Raw genomic sequence first — 14,730 nt, forward strand, 5'->3', positions numbered from 1 at the left:
TCTGACCACAACAGTCTTCACTACAGGCTGTGACAAACCCAGTGATCCAGATGGATCCTGGCATTTAAAGACTTTTTCACTTTTTATTCTTGTCATTGTGTATTGTATGTTTTGGGTAACATCTACTGCACGTCTGTCCGTCCAGGGAGTGGATCCCTCACCTGTGGTTCTCCCTAAGGTTTCTACCCTTTTCCCTGTTATGAGTTTTTTCCCTGGAAGTTTTTCCTCACCCTGGTCGAAGGTCTAAGGACAGAGGATGTTACCAACCCTGTGAAGTCCCGTGAGACAAACTATGTTTTGTAAACTGTGGGCTATACAAATAAAGATTGATTGATTGATTGATGAATGAGGAAACAAAAACAGGTGTGCAATGTACGGAAGAGTGACGGGGCACCTCCTGTTTCGGGTGACCTGCTTCCTGTGTGTAGGTAATGTCTTGCAGACGTGTTCAGGGAAGTTCCCTTGTCACACTGGTCAAGTTTCACATGTTCAGGACGGATCCCTGGTCTCACAGATCAAGTTTCAGGTCTCTGGTCTGGTAACTGGTCTGGGTTCTGATCATGTTTTCCACCGTTTCCCATGTTTGTGTATGTGGAAATGATTTTTCGCAATTTTTTGTGGCCATGGTTTCTCGAAACGCTTAGAAAAGTCGGCCGGCTATTCCCGATCAAATCGTACGCTTGGATATAGGATGTGTGGGGGTTTTCTCCATGGATGTATTATATGAACTGGATAGAGCACCGCCCCTAGCAGCGCTAGCGGATTTCATGAATACCGGCGTCACGTTAACTTCGGCTTTTAACCATGGATTTGTAAATAAATGCAAAACCAACTATAGTGAAGTGAATATAGTTAAGCTGAAAAGTACAATGACGTAGTTAAAGATTAAAACGATCAATAAAAATGGTTTATTTGGGTTAGGACCGTGACTATTACTTTGTGTTACAGGAATCGTGTTTTTTTTCTGATTTCCCTTATATAATTGTATAATTATTATTACGAACAATGATAACATGTTAAAGTAGGTTTATAACTCCTGATTCTTTCACTCAACACGTTTATATTCAACTATAATTCTTGTATTCATCACATTTAACAGAATGAATCAGTGGTGAAGTGACCGCAGGTCTCAGGTCATCACACGGTCACAGCTCCACAGTCCACACCGTCATCAGTGTCACGATGTCCGGGACTGAACACAGTGATAAAGTGCAGCATGTCAGTCTCCTCTCCTCAATGAATCCACACAACAGCTCGTTAATGCATCGATAATACGTTTGAAAATAAATGTTAATGAGCGCCGAATAAACAACTAAAACCTGCTTTGTCATAATATTTTAAAAATGTAAATGAAACCCCCTCATTGTCTTCATTTATTCACATTTCTCATAAAGTTTTCATATCGTACGGTTCACTGACAGCAGCGCCGTGTCCGAGACGCCACATGACCGCGCTTTGCTGTGACGTCACTCTGAGAAATAAGATTTGTCTGGGCTTTTTATGGCCTTTAGGAATGTTTTTCAAACATGAAACTCCATGAACTAAAAATATAGAATATAAAGATTTATAAAAGCCCGTGTCCATGTCTCGAGGTGTCCCGTGGACACTTTTACAGGCGTCTCTTTTACTATTGCGGTCAATGGAAAAATTGCTTTTTGGGCTCCATGGGATTTTTTGTTGCAGTACCCACAGTGGCCACCATGCAAAAATTGTCTTCAAGGCAGAGGGGGCGGAGCTCTATCCAGTTCATATTATACATCCATGGTTTTGTCAAAACTGTGGGAGGAGTTTGTCAAAGTTAAGAAGAATAACAATTCAATACAGAGAGAGACTCCGCCTTTTTAACATGGGAGTTTATGAGAGCTTTGAACAGAACTCTCTGTGCTTTGCCGTGATTTTAAGAAAAACCGCAAGTCATATGAAAATAAAAAACAACACACAGGGTTAGACAACATAGCCATAGCAACGTTTTGATGTAAAAAATGTCTGTTTAAGTTGGAAATTGTGGGCAGGAGAGGAGTTTGTTTGGAGATTTTTGTGATTAATTTTCTTAGAGTGTGAGAGCAGCACGCCCACTCACTTTCACGGCCCAAAAAAGTACAAAACGTAAACTGTGAAACTGTGATTGTGAAAAAAACGTGATATGTATCGAAACCTTGACTTGGGTGAGAAAAGTCCCAAGTCTTGTGACCTGCTCAAACTTTCAATCACTTTAAAGTATGATGACACTGTGAGGCTCCAAAGTGGGCTTGGTTTTTCTCATTTTCCTATTCATGTGTATGTGAAATTTTTGTTGTTTTTTGCAATTTGTGTTGCCATGGTTACTCGAAACTCTTAGAATAGTCATAGCTATTCCCGCTCAAGACACGTTCTGATATAAGATATGTGGGGGTTTTCTCAAAACTGTGGGAGAAAAAAAAAAAAAAAAAACTGTGGGAGGAGATACATGTCAAAGATGGCCGACATCGCTTTTGGGTCAAATTCGCGTTCGTAGACATGTTCAGGGACACTTTCTTGTGTCACCTGTGAAGTTTCATGCCGATCAGTCAATGTATGGCAACGTTATAGCGCATTTTGTGTTGTGCGGCGAGCCATCGAAATTCACCAAGGTTCTGATGGCTGCCGTTTGCACGCTCTTTTGAATCTGAGAAACATTCTCAGAACATTTGATCTTTGAAGGGTCTAGTACAATTTGACGCGTTTTTCATCTTCCTAGGATTAACGGCCTCAGATTAGTAAGCTCATTTATGAAACTTGCAAAACGACAAGAAATACGCCAAATCCAAGATGGCGGACAATCTGTTGAGTTGAGGTCATGGTGTCAAGAGGATTTTTTGGCTCGGGCCGAGCAATATACCCACCAATTTTTTAAATTTCTGCAATTTCTGCATGTGGCACAGGGACCTGACCTGTGGGGGCACTACTGAGCCATTTTGCATTGGTTTTTCACAAGTACATTATTTTATCGAATTTTTCGCCAATTCTGATGTGCGTGCAAATTTTCTTCAGTTTTGAAGCACGTTTAGGGGGTAAAATTCAGGTCCCCCGCGGAGAAGAAAAATAATAAGAATCTGAGCAATTTCAATAGGTTCCTCGCCACCTTTGTGTGTGAGGCCCCTAAAAATCCATGTTTGTTCTTCCAAGTGGCATATTTGACCATATTTAAGCTACTGTAAAAATATTTTGTTCAATAATTCCTGGCTATGGGTGTAGCATTTTCATTATGCGTCAAGAACGGTGCAATCTACACAGATTTTTAGTTACATTTCGGAAAAAAAAAAATCCTACACAATCCTTTTTTTTTTACTTTTCACACAAAATGCAATTCTAGTCCACATTCTTCTGATTTTGCAGCGCTGCTGTGTCCATTTGTAGGCACCTCTATGTGCAACCACCTGCATCAGCTGTCACTGAATCGGTGAAAGGGCAAAATAACTATTTTTATCTTCAAAACACCATTGAGACCGACAGTCTCTTCCTCATATTTGTCTCTAAAATACTTGCTGAGAGGAGACACAAGGAAGACATGCAATTGAGGAAAGATAGGAAAAAATGTGTGTGGGCATGGTCTTACCTTCTGGCTCTGGTCGTCACAAGCTTACTATCAACCCCTACCACTTCTCATCATGTCATCAACCAGCAGTATGTATTCTTGGGTTCTTCACCCACAAGCTTGACCCACTTACCCAGCTGTGTGGATTTAGACTCAGAAGATCTGTCCATGCTATATTTTGTCTGACTAAAACAGGTGGTCAAATAAAAGACAGCCATGGTTCTTGGGCAGCATGAAACTATTTTTTAGATTTGGATCAATTAGAAAAAGATAAAACAAGAGATTTAGGAAGATGAAACTCACTGTTTATGTGACTGCATTAGTTTGAACACGACAGTTAACACATGAGGTGCTATGGATTCAAATGTTTAACCCACAGCTTCAGAGAGCATGTCTTTGGTAACCCAAAGGGTGAATTCCAATTCCTTGCTTAACCCTCAATCTTAACCCTCAATCTCAAAAATGTGCGCTCCCTCTAGTGCAAGTGCTGTCCTGATTCTCAGAAAAATTAAGTTGAGGGGCGAGTTTAAGGGCTGTATCGCCCTAAATATTGAGATTTTCTGACACCACCCTTGGGAGCAAGGGCTACCCAGAATGCATTGCGCGTTTTCACATGAGAAAGATGGCGTCGAAAGCAGCGAAGTGAGTGCGATACAAATGAAGTATTTTCTTTGTTAATAGAGATAATAGAGGTTTACCCTTCAATAAGCCGTGGTGTGTGGTAACTGTCAGCTGAATATGTCCGTGGTTGTGGTATTTGTATGAGTATCATCTTATAACCAACTGACAACCTAATAACTTGACTGAAATAAAATAATAAATAAATAATCGTGACGTAAATGTGTTCTTCTTCTTTTTTGGAGTTGACAGACTGGACGCAGCTTTCACGTTATTCTGCCCCCTACAGTCTGAAGACGTATCTGCATTTAAGGGGTGTCCCATTTCTAAGTGACAAAATAACCCTTAACACTTGGTTTTGAGGGCCAGTTAAGATAAGGGTTGAGCTTGAGGGTTAAGATTGAGAGTTAAGATAGGAATTGGCCCAAACTCTCACGCATGCTCTTAATTGCATGATGTCAATGATGTGACCTCACTAAGATATAAAAACTGTGTGTGGGTTGGGGTTAGCATGCGAAAGTGAGAAAGTCACCAAACATTTAAACATCTTTTTTTATTTACTTTCTTTGCAATAGTGAAATCTGATTGTCTGCACACATATACTGCAGTTCACCAGGCACCTACATACGTAGTACATGGTTGCAAACTGGACAAAACTACTACTTAAGTAAAAAAAACAATTCAGTTAACACATGATATGGATAATCAATAACATGCAGCACAGCAAATAATACATAAGACAATTCCGCATTAAGAAAACAGTCAAAGAAGAAAAACAAAAAATTATATAGAAAGAGCAACGCTTGATGTTTGCAGTAAAGTTATTCAACAGAAAACAAAGAATAAGAAGCATGTTACACATAATCTAAACATTCATTGGATGGATCAGATACCACAGAGGCAAAATAACAAGAAATTAAATGCTATTAACACATATGTACGCTAATTTAAAAAGACACAGGATTCCTCTGTGAATTCTGTGCTGTCACTATAATTAAGACAGAGAACATGTTTGTGCATCAAGACACTTTTATAAAGCTATAGACTATACTTAACCTTTCTTTGATTTATTTGGATGGCACAGATTAAGCAAAATCCACCAATTAAACATCAGAGGTGCACATGAAGTCATTTCTCTGATGCTGTAAATGGTCACTTGGAAAAGAGCTCGATGGAAAGGCAACTGATGTGGTTTCGTCAAAAAAATCATATGTATATTTAGAGAAGAGAAAAAAGTTTGTGCCTCCACGACTTCTCACACTGTATCATTTTAGAGACACACTCAAAGCAACAAGATCATGTCCTAAGACCTTATGATGTGTGTGTGTTTCTCCACAGTGAACACTGTTGCACTGCCTCTGAAGGAGAGGCAGGACAGTCCAGGTGGGCAGGTTCTGTTTTTTCATCACATCTGAGGTAGAGAGTGTCACAGTTCTGCAGAGGAAAAAAAAACCCAACTACATCCACCCAAAGCATCTCTGTGATGGTGCACTGTCTTTCCAAAAAGTATCTCCAGTTTCCTAAAGAGAGTAATTTCAGTGTCGAACAGTGTTAGGACGGTTCACTGACACCACCTGTCAGAATCACACCAACATATGACAACAAGCAAACAGGGTTAACACACTTTCCCTACATTTGCATTTCAATACAATTTGGTCTTTCAGCATTATAGTCTCCACACAAACTTAATTTTTTTTTTTTTTAAATAAAACACACAATTTTAAAGCTTGTGATTGTGACCGGTCATGTTTTTTGAAGGTAAGTTGTATGTCGCTCTGACAAAGTGAAGAGCTGCCTCCACTGTGCAAGAGCAGGCAGACTCTCAGTGAACCATCTGCACCTGATTCACTCACCACTTTATCTCACTTTGTCTCAGACAAAACATTTTAACTAGAAAAGGAAGTTTAGACACTGCTCCTTCTGTCACACCTGAAACCATAGGGTCTTTGTTCATTGATGACTTTCATGATTCATAATCTTCATTAGGATTTACCTCATTGACATACATTTAGCAGAGAATGCAGCAGGAGATCAACAGCTACTGTGTCACCATGAGCTAAAAAACATTTCCTCTGTGGAGTTTGGTATGGGAGTGTCAAACAGTGGAATATAGTGACAAACATAATAGTAAGGCACTGTGAATCACAAACTATAATCTAGATTTTATTAGCTGTGGAGGATAAAGCATTAGAAAAAAAAGCATTACTGCTAACGTTAATATTATCTTCATCCATCCTTCATTAACAGGAGCTGGAACCAATGGCATTGGGCCAAGCAGCATGATGGCACACTCTGAATGTGATGATGATAATTGTGATTAATGTTAATAATTTGTCAAATGTTCCTGATCTTTATCTTCTTCTATTTCACCTCTTTGTAAATGTGATGTTTTGTTTGTAATCTGCTGAACTTGTTTGTGACACCTCCTGCACATCTGTCTTGTAGAGTTTTATATAAATAAAATTTACATGAATTGATTTAAGTGGCTAAAATCTGTCCCTCGTGTCTCTACTCAGGCTGTCATACTTCAAAAACACCTAGAACTAAAGGTTACAGAACACGTGTGTCATAGCCTTTTATAGAGTGGTGAGAAACAGGGCACATGATCCTCTATTCTTCTGTTGTTATTTAAAAAGGTCATCCATTAAAACAGAGCTGGACCTCATCAGAATGTGTGGTTGAGTCGTAAACTGATGTTGCACATTCATGCGTCAAAAAAGTCTTGGCCAGTTAACAGAGCAAATGTCAGGTAATTAAAAGCACTTATATAAAAAAGAAATACTGTTTCAATTCATTAGGATTTAAACATAATATTAACATTTTCCTCCTCATCAGAGGCTTATGACTAAATATGACTGTGTTTGTGCAGACGCAGTCACTAACGGCACAGTGAGCTTGAGACACGACAGCACTGCTGGTCTCTGTGTCAGCACGGAAAATCCACATTGTCCTTAAAGCTGATTCCCTTTTAACTTTTTTACTTTTTATTCTTTGTCATTGTGTATTGTATGTTTTGAGTAACATCTACTGCACGTCTGTCCATCCAGGGAGTGGATCCCTTACCTGTGGTTCCCCCTAAGGTTTCTACCCTTTTCCCTGTTATAAGGGTTTTTTCCCTGGTAGTTTTTCCTTACCCTGGTCGAAGGTCTAAGGACAGAGGATGTTACCAACCCTGTGAGACAAACTATGTTTTGTAAACTGTGGGCTATACAAATAAAGATTGATTGATTGATTGAAGTGTCTGAGCAGAGTCTTAAGCTCAGATGAGCTCAGAGCTTCACTAACTACACTAAACATATGTCTCTCTGTAGTGGTTCTTTGTGTCATTCTCCCTGTATCTGACACTGATGTGTTTTAAGACTGTTTTACCACAGGAATCATGTCTGACAGATCACTGGAGACAAACATGTAGGGTAGTGTTGAAATCTGAGAATGCCATCTGAGGCAGGACTGTCACCTATAGCTGTATCAAAACATGTAGAGACGTAGAACAAAAAGTATTCCCCTGTGACAAATACAAGAAAACACAGATTTGTTTTCCCTTTCATTAAAATTTCAAGTTTTCCTTATCTAAAATGAGTCCAATTTGAACGATCTAATGCATAGTTCTCAGTCTGGTCTTCCAGAAAAACACTGCAATTTCCCTTTTCTGCAAACTATAAGAATTATGTATATGTTTCAATATGTGTTTGTCAAATTGATTCATTCACATTGTGTGTGTGTGTGTGTGTGTGTGTGTGAGATAGCAGGTCTGCATATGTAATTGACATGTAAATAAGTAATTTTGGTTGAGGTTTGCAGAAATGTACAATGGCAACATGTGATTCTGGAGACTGGGTTCTTCAGGATCACATTCGTGTTAAACTGCACTTTAGTACTTTACCTCTATCTGATGTTTCACTTTTGCATTGTCCGAGGTTATCCTTAAAGAGGCAGGTCTATGTGGTCTATATGACAGACTCTCCATTTTTACACTCACAGTCCTCCTGAGCCTTCTCATGCCCTAACATGGTCTGGGTCAAATCCTGCTCCTTGCTCAGGATATCCTTCTCTGCTTTCTTGCGCCTGTTTTCCACCCAGGGTATCAGACACAGCACAGCACCTCCGATGATCGGGGGGATACCTGCCAGGTAGAAGGCCACGTCATAGTTTCCCAGTCTGTCCCTCAGGAAGCCTGTAAACCACAGACAGAGAGGAAAATAGTGGCGGTGTAAATAAAAACAAAAACAAAAAAACAGATTAAGGTCAAAGTTTATTTATAAGCCCTAGTGGAACACTGAAAATAAGCACTGTATGAGACACTAAGGCCCTGAACACACTGCTGTGACGCTTAGTCAGCGAAGCTCTGCCATGTGTCTACTGCACTCACACACAAGAATAAATCAGCTGTGAAGTTCATGTCATGTGTGTCCTTCAGGTCATGCTGAATCTATTGCTGATCCAGAGCTCTGACATTTATGAGGAGGAAAGAGAGTTCAGGGTTTTTTGAAGTCCAGCATCCTTTTCTCACCTGCTTCGTGTGGTCAGTTTGTGTTTAATGAGGTGAATCAAAACGAAGGATTTCAAACACTGATTTTGTCCATGGACTTTGGTGTGGGAGAGTGAGTGGTTTACAAAGTGACAGAAACTTCAGCTTCCTGTTGAGCTGCAAACATATTCTCAATAAATCATAGTTCTGCCAGTATAGATTTTACTGGGTGAGGTGTATAAGTCTGTTTTCCTATTGTTCAGGCAGGCTCAGGCTGGTTCTTGGTGCAGGGGAGAACACACACATCTCAGATAGTTTTTTAATGAGGATTTATGTGCATGCACAAACGTGTTCGTGTCACAGGTAAACTGAGCAAAGAGAGGAGGGGATATCTACAAGTCACATCTCCCGATAAGTTGTTCGCCTCTCTAGTGGCGGCGCTCTAAGTGAAGCTGACTGTTTTAAAAATACACAGAGTATTGTGCTCGTTTAACCGGACCCACAATACTGTGATTTGAAGCATGTAGTGGCTTCTTCAAAACTTCAAGTTGAACAATTTAGAAAAAAACAAAAATCCCTCATTTAGAAAAAAAAATTTTTTTTTCATGTTTTACTTGTTTTGCGCTGTGCCGACTTGTTCCCGATTGGTCTGTGGTGGGTCACATTTAAGGCAACGTTCGTTAGCTTGTTTGCTAACATTGTTGATGTTTGTATCGCTCAGGGTTTAACTGCAGGTTAAACTTCACGCAAATCAGACAATCGGACTGTTTCGTGTAAGAAAGTATTCTAAGATGCGTTTAGCAACACATCTAAATAATGATTTTGACTGAATTTGACTGCACTATCTTGTCATATGTTTGTTGTATGTATCTGGTAAAGGTTGTGAAAGCTCTTGATCCTTGGTCAGTTAATAAATACTTGACTTAATATGCTACTCCTGTCTTTATGTGGTTGCTGGACACATCTTGTGTCCTGTTTAGCTATTTTACATCATACATTAGATTCATGTAAATAATGTTTGTTTATCAAGTTGCCATCTAGTGGACACAAAAAGGAATGTTAATCATCAAAATTGATACTGTCTTTCTTTATGCACCTATTGAAAGGGTCACCTTAATCATTATCAGAAAAAAATGCCCCCCCCCCATGACATTTTCTTCAGGAGCCGCCACTGCTTAAAGCTGCCCCCATGTATGAGGTTTAAACGTTTGTATGTCATCTCTTTATTAATAATGGCTGTGATTTGGGTGTAACAAGGAAGCAAATTGGTTTCCTGATATTGAAATGGTGAGTTTCATAGGGAGAGAGAGATAAGATTGAACAAACAGGTGATTGTTCACACATTTTGGGCTGTAACAATGAAACCATTAATCATTAACCACTAAATCACCACAAACAATTTCAAAACTCTTGCATCTCCCATGCAAGTGTTCCCCACACGCAAGTAGGGGAGTGCAGCAGTTCCCTGACCTCACCAATCGGTCAACGAATGGCAAAATTATAGGGCATTTCCTCGCACTTCCTGACTCTGTATACACGTCTACAGTCTCTTGAGTCACGTACAGTATAAAGATTGGCGATCGGTCAATGTATGTCGAAGTTATAGGGAACCTCCCTGTTTTGCAGCAAATGGTCGAATTCGCCAAAATGCTGATGGGTGTCATGGCCACGCCCTTTTGAATCGACAAAAAAATTCGACAACTTTTCCCCTTTGATGTGTCTAGTACAAATTGTCACAAATCTGCTAATATTTGAAGAAGATGTGGCCATTTGAATGTAGGCACTCCTCAAACTACTTTAGGGAGAATTTTAGCCTCAAAGATTTACACCTTCTGAGAGCCAAGAGACAGAATCATCACATTTACATAGAACAACCCCCTCCTGGTCTAAGATGTCAGTGAAACCACACCTCTCTGTATGAGCACAGATGCTATTGTTGTGAGCTGCACTGCTACACAGAACAATACATATATATGCATGTGTAGTCATACAGTGATATGCAAAAGTTTGGGCACCCCTGTAAATCTTCATGATTTTCCTTTATAAATCATTGGTTGTTTGAAAAAGATCTTTCAGTTAAATATATCATATAGGAGACAAACAAAAGTTTATATGATTTACAGAAAGTGTGCAAGAATTATTTAAACAAAATTAGACATGTGCATAAGTTAAGCAGTTTACAGGAATAACAGCCTCTAAACACTACCTATAGCTTCCAATTAGAGTCTGGATTCTGGCAGAAGGTATTTTGGACCATTCTTCTTTACAAAACATCTCCAGTTCAGTTTGATGGTTTGCCCCGGCACAACTTCAACTTTGTCACTGATTCCTGGACATTGTTCTCCAGAATCTGCTGATATTGCAGACTGTAAATCATATAAACTTTATATCACTTCTCAAATATCACTGTTTGTCTCCTATATGATATATTTAACTGAAATTTCTTATCCAAACAACCAATGATTTATAAAGGAAAATCATGAACATTTACAGTGATGCCCAAACTTTTGCATACCACTGTATTTCCATCATCTGTTTTTGTTGTTTCATGAAAACAAAATATACAATAGAGAGAAGGATCAAAGATAGACACATATTTCTAATATCAAATAAGACACTAATTAAGTGTCTCTGTGGTGTAGTGTGGATGGATCAGTCTGTCACTGAATGAGCTGATAATGACTAACTCTCAACTCAAATCATTAGCATCACAGTCAATACTTCACACACAAAGCTGTGTCATTCACACATGATTCAAGCACATCAGCACATGTTTGTCCTCGATCAAGTGAAACAATAACAAGAAAAAACGTCCCTGTATGTGACTGAACACTAGTGGCAAACGTTACGTATATGAAAACCACTGTGCGAAATACAGGGGGGTCTGGGGGGGTTAGACCCCCCTGATTAAGATACAGGTGTTTGCTGGAAAAACACCTTAGAAAGTAGATTGGTTATTTTTTGTTTTTATTGCTATTATTATTTTAATTTACTATAATTATTATATTTTGCTTGTTACTAATGTATTTCTGGCTGTTTTTTAAAATTATATTTAAAGTTGAGTTTTGGTGGTTCAATAAATACTCAAGTTTTGAAATCAATGAATAATCATGTCTAATAATCGTGATTTCAATATCATGCAAAAAAAATTGTTACTAATATTTTTGCCATAATGGTCCAGCTGAGCAGGGATCAGCTGTTAGCGCTGCGCTACACAGCTGTTCTGCCGGAGGAGCGACCCGATATTCCCTGTGGGCTCAGGAGGAGAAAACGGGGGTGTCGCACTGGAGTTCAACGCCGTGCGGGAAGGAGACGTTTCAGACCTGTTCTCCCGTCCATTATTATGGGAAGTGTAAGATATCTCCCTAATAAAATGGACCAGTTAGCGGCGCTGACCCGGCATGAGAGGGATTACCGGCACTGCAGCATCATGCTGTTCACGGAGACGTGGCTCACCGCTGCTGCCCCGGACACGGACACCGCGCTGGACGGATTCCATCTGATTCGCACGGACAGGACGAAAGAGAGTGGAAAGAGGAAAGGAGGAGGACTGGCAGTGTTTGTGAATGATAGATGGTGTAACTCTGGGCACATCACTATTAAAGAGCAAAACTGCTGTAAGGACTTGGAACTGTTAGCCGTTAGCATAAGACCAAACTATCTGCCGCGGGAATTCTCGCATGTTATTGCGATAGCTGCGTACGTTCCCCCCTCTGCTAACGCTTATGCAGCCTGTGATGTCCTGCACTCAGTGGTGAGCAGGCTGCAGACACAGCATCCACAGGCTCTCCTCCTGATCTCTGGGGATTTTAATCATGCCTCTCCTTCCACCTCTCTGCCCACACTCACTCAGTATGTCACCTGCCACACCAGAGACAATAAAATACTGGACCTTTTCTATGCCAACACCAACGAGGCATATAACTCATCCCCCCCCCCCCCCCCCCCCCCCCCCGGAAGATCTGATCACAACCTGGTTCATCTCCTTCCTGTGTACAAACCTCTGGTTCACAAGCAGCCAGCTGTGACCTGCACAGTGAAAGTATGGTCTGAGGAGACTTGAGGGTCATGGGGAGGACATTGACAGTCTCACAAACACAATTACGGACTACATAAACTTCTGTGTAGAGTGCACTGTACCCACCAGGACAGTACGGTGTTTCTCTAACAACAAACCCTTGATTAATCCTGACATAAAGGCTCTCCTTAAGGAGAAAAAGAGAGCTTTTAGTTCAGGAGACAAGGAGGAGCTGAAGACCGTTCAGAGGGAGCTGAGGAGAAAGATCAGGGAGGGGAAGGACAGCTACAGGAAGAAGATGGAGGATCAGCTGCAGCAGAGAGATGTCAGAGGAGTCTGGAGAGGCCTGACTTGAACTTATTCTTCAATAGGTTTGATCAGGCAAATCTGCCACTGAATTCCTCGAACTGTTCAACTTTCCCACCCACAGCCATGGTCACATCCTGGATCTGGTCTGCTCTACTGGTCTCACCATACCCCACCTCTCCATCCTCAACCTCAACATCTCTGACCACCTGGCAATCACCATGAACATTGATTGAAGGACAAACACACAATTTCTTTCAGAAATCTTAAATCCATCTCCACTCTGGTCCTTTCAGCTTCTCTTGCCCCCATCCCCCCCCCCCCCCCCCCCCCCCCGCTGAATGACAACCCCTCCACCCTCACCAACTACTACAACGAAACACTCTCCTCCTGTCTCGATCAGCTGGCTCCCATCAAAACTAAAACTGTCTCATTCACTCACTCCTGAGCTGCACAAAATGAAATCCCGAAAGCGTCAGCTTGAAAGACTCCATAACAAAACTGTTTTAACCGTTCACCTTCAAGCCTACACAGATTACCTTCAGCAGTATAAGGAAGCTCTCAACACTACCCGGTCCACCTACTACTCACACATCATACACTCTGGTTCCACCAACCCCAGGGCTCTTTTCTCCACAGTAAATAAACTCCTCAAACCCAGTGACAATATCACCAACTCATTCACAACCGACAAATGCAACTCCTTTCTTTCATTTTTCAGACCAAAATTGACACCATTAACAACAACCTGTCCTCTTCTTCTGCCACCACTGTCTGCACTCCCACTCCATCATTTGTTCCTCCCCCTTACACCTCTCAGCCCCTGTCTCAGTTCTCCCCCGTGTCTCAGGGGAGCTGTCCAAAATCTTAACAGGGATGAAAACATCAACATGTGTCCTGGACCCCACCTCATCAAGGACTGTCTACCAGCTATCTCCACACTCATCACAGAAATCATGAACACCTCTCTCAGCTCTGGCTCAATCCCCCGTTCACTCAATCTATCTGCTGTCAACCCCATCCTCAAAAAACCTGGACTAGACCCCGACATTATGTCAAACTTTCGGTCCATTTCCAATCTCCCTTTTCTGTCTAAAATACTGGAACGCACTTGTCGCCAAACAACTCAAAGCCCAACTCTGCTCAAATGACCTGTTCGAACCATTCCAATACGGCTTCCGTTCACAACAGAGTACTGAAACAGCCCTCATCAAAGTCACCAACGACTTCCTCCTCTCCGCAGACTCTGGTCACCTCAGCATCCTCATTCTCCTGGACCTCATTGCAGCTTTCAACACCATCAACCACACCATTCTTCTCTCTCGCCTCAAATCGTCCCTTAGCATCACCGGCACCACCCTCTCCTGGCTGCAATCATAACTCACCGACAGACAACAGTTCATCCACATCAATAACTGCACCTCCTCCACTGCTCCACTGTCCCAAGGCGTCCCCCAGGGCTCGGTGCTTGGTCCTCTCCTCTTCATACTCTACCTTGGCAACATCATCCGCCACCATGGTCTTAACTTCCACTGCTATGCCGATGATGTCCAGCTCTACATCTCCACCAAATCCATCACCTCTGCCACTCACTCCACTCTCTCCAACTGCCTCACTGATATTAAATCCTGGATGCACACCAACTTCCTCAAACTGAACTGCGACAAAACAGACATGATCATCGTCGGTCCCAAATCCGTCACAAAAGCCATTCCCAGCTTCTCCCTCACTGTCGACACCTCCACCCTGTCTCCATCCCTTCACAGT

General features: G+C 41.3%; 1 protein-coding gene across 1 annotated transcript in view; it reads right to left on the reverse strand.

Annotated features, from left to right (window-relative positions):
• Positions 1–8,118: 8,118 nt before the first annotated feature.
• Positions 8,119–14,730, reverse strand: part of slc16a10 (solute carrier family 16 member 10) — a gene marked incomplete at both ends in the record, with an annotated part of 84,618 nt that continues 78,006 nt past the window's right edge. Inside the window, one exon of the mRNA XM_083909301.1 lies at positions 8,119–8,345. Within this exon, the coding sequence (XP_083765427.1) occupies positions 8,119–8,345 (227 nt within the window). The remainder of the gene's footprint in view (positions 8,346–14,730) is intronic.

Source organism: Microchirus variegatus (genome assembly GCF_963457635.1).
Source record: "Microchirus variegatus genome assembly, chromosome: 23".
In the NCBI taxonomy this organism is placed as follows: domain Eukaryota; kingdom Metazoa; phylum Chordata; class Actinopteri; order Pleuronectiformes; family Soleidae; genus Microchirus; species Microchirus variegatus.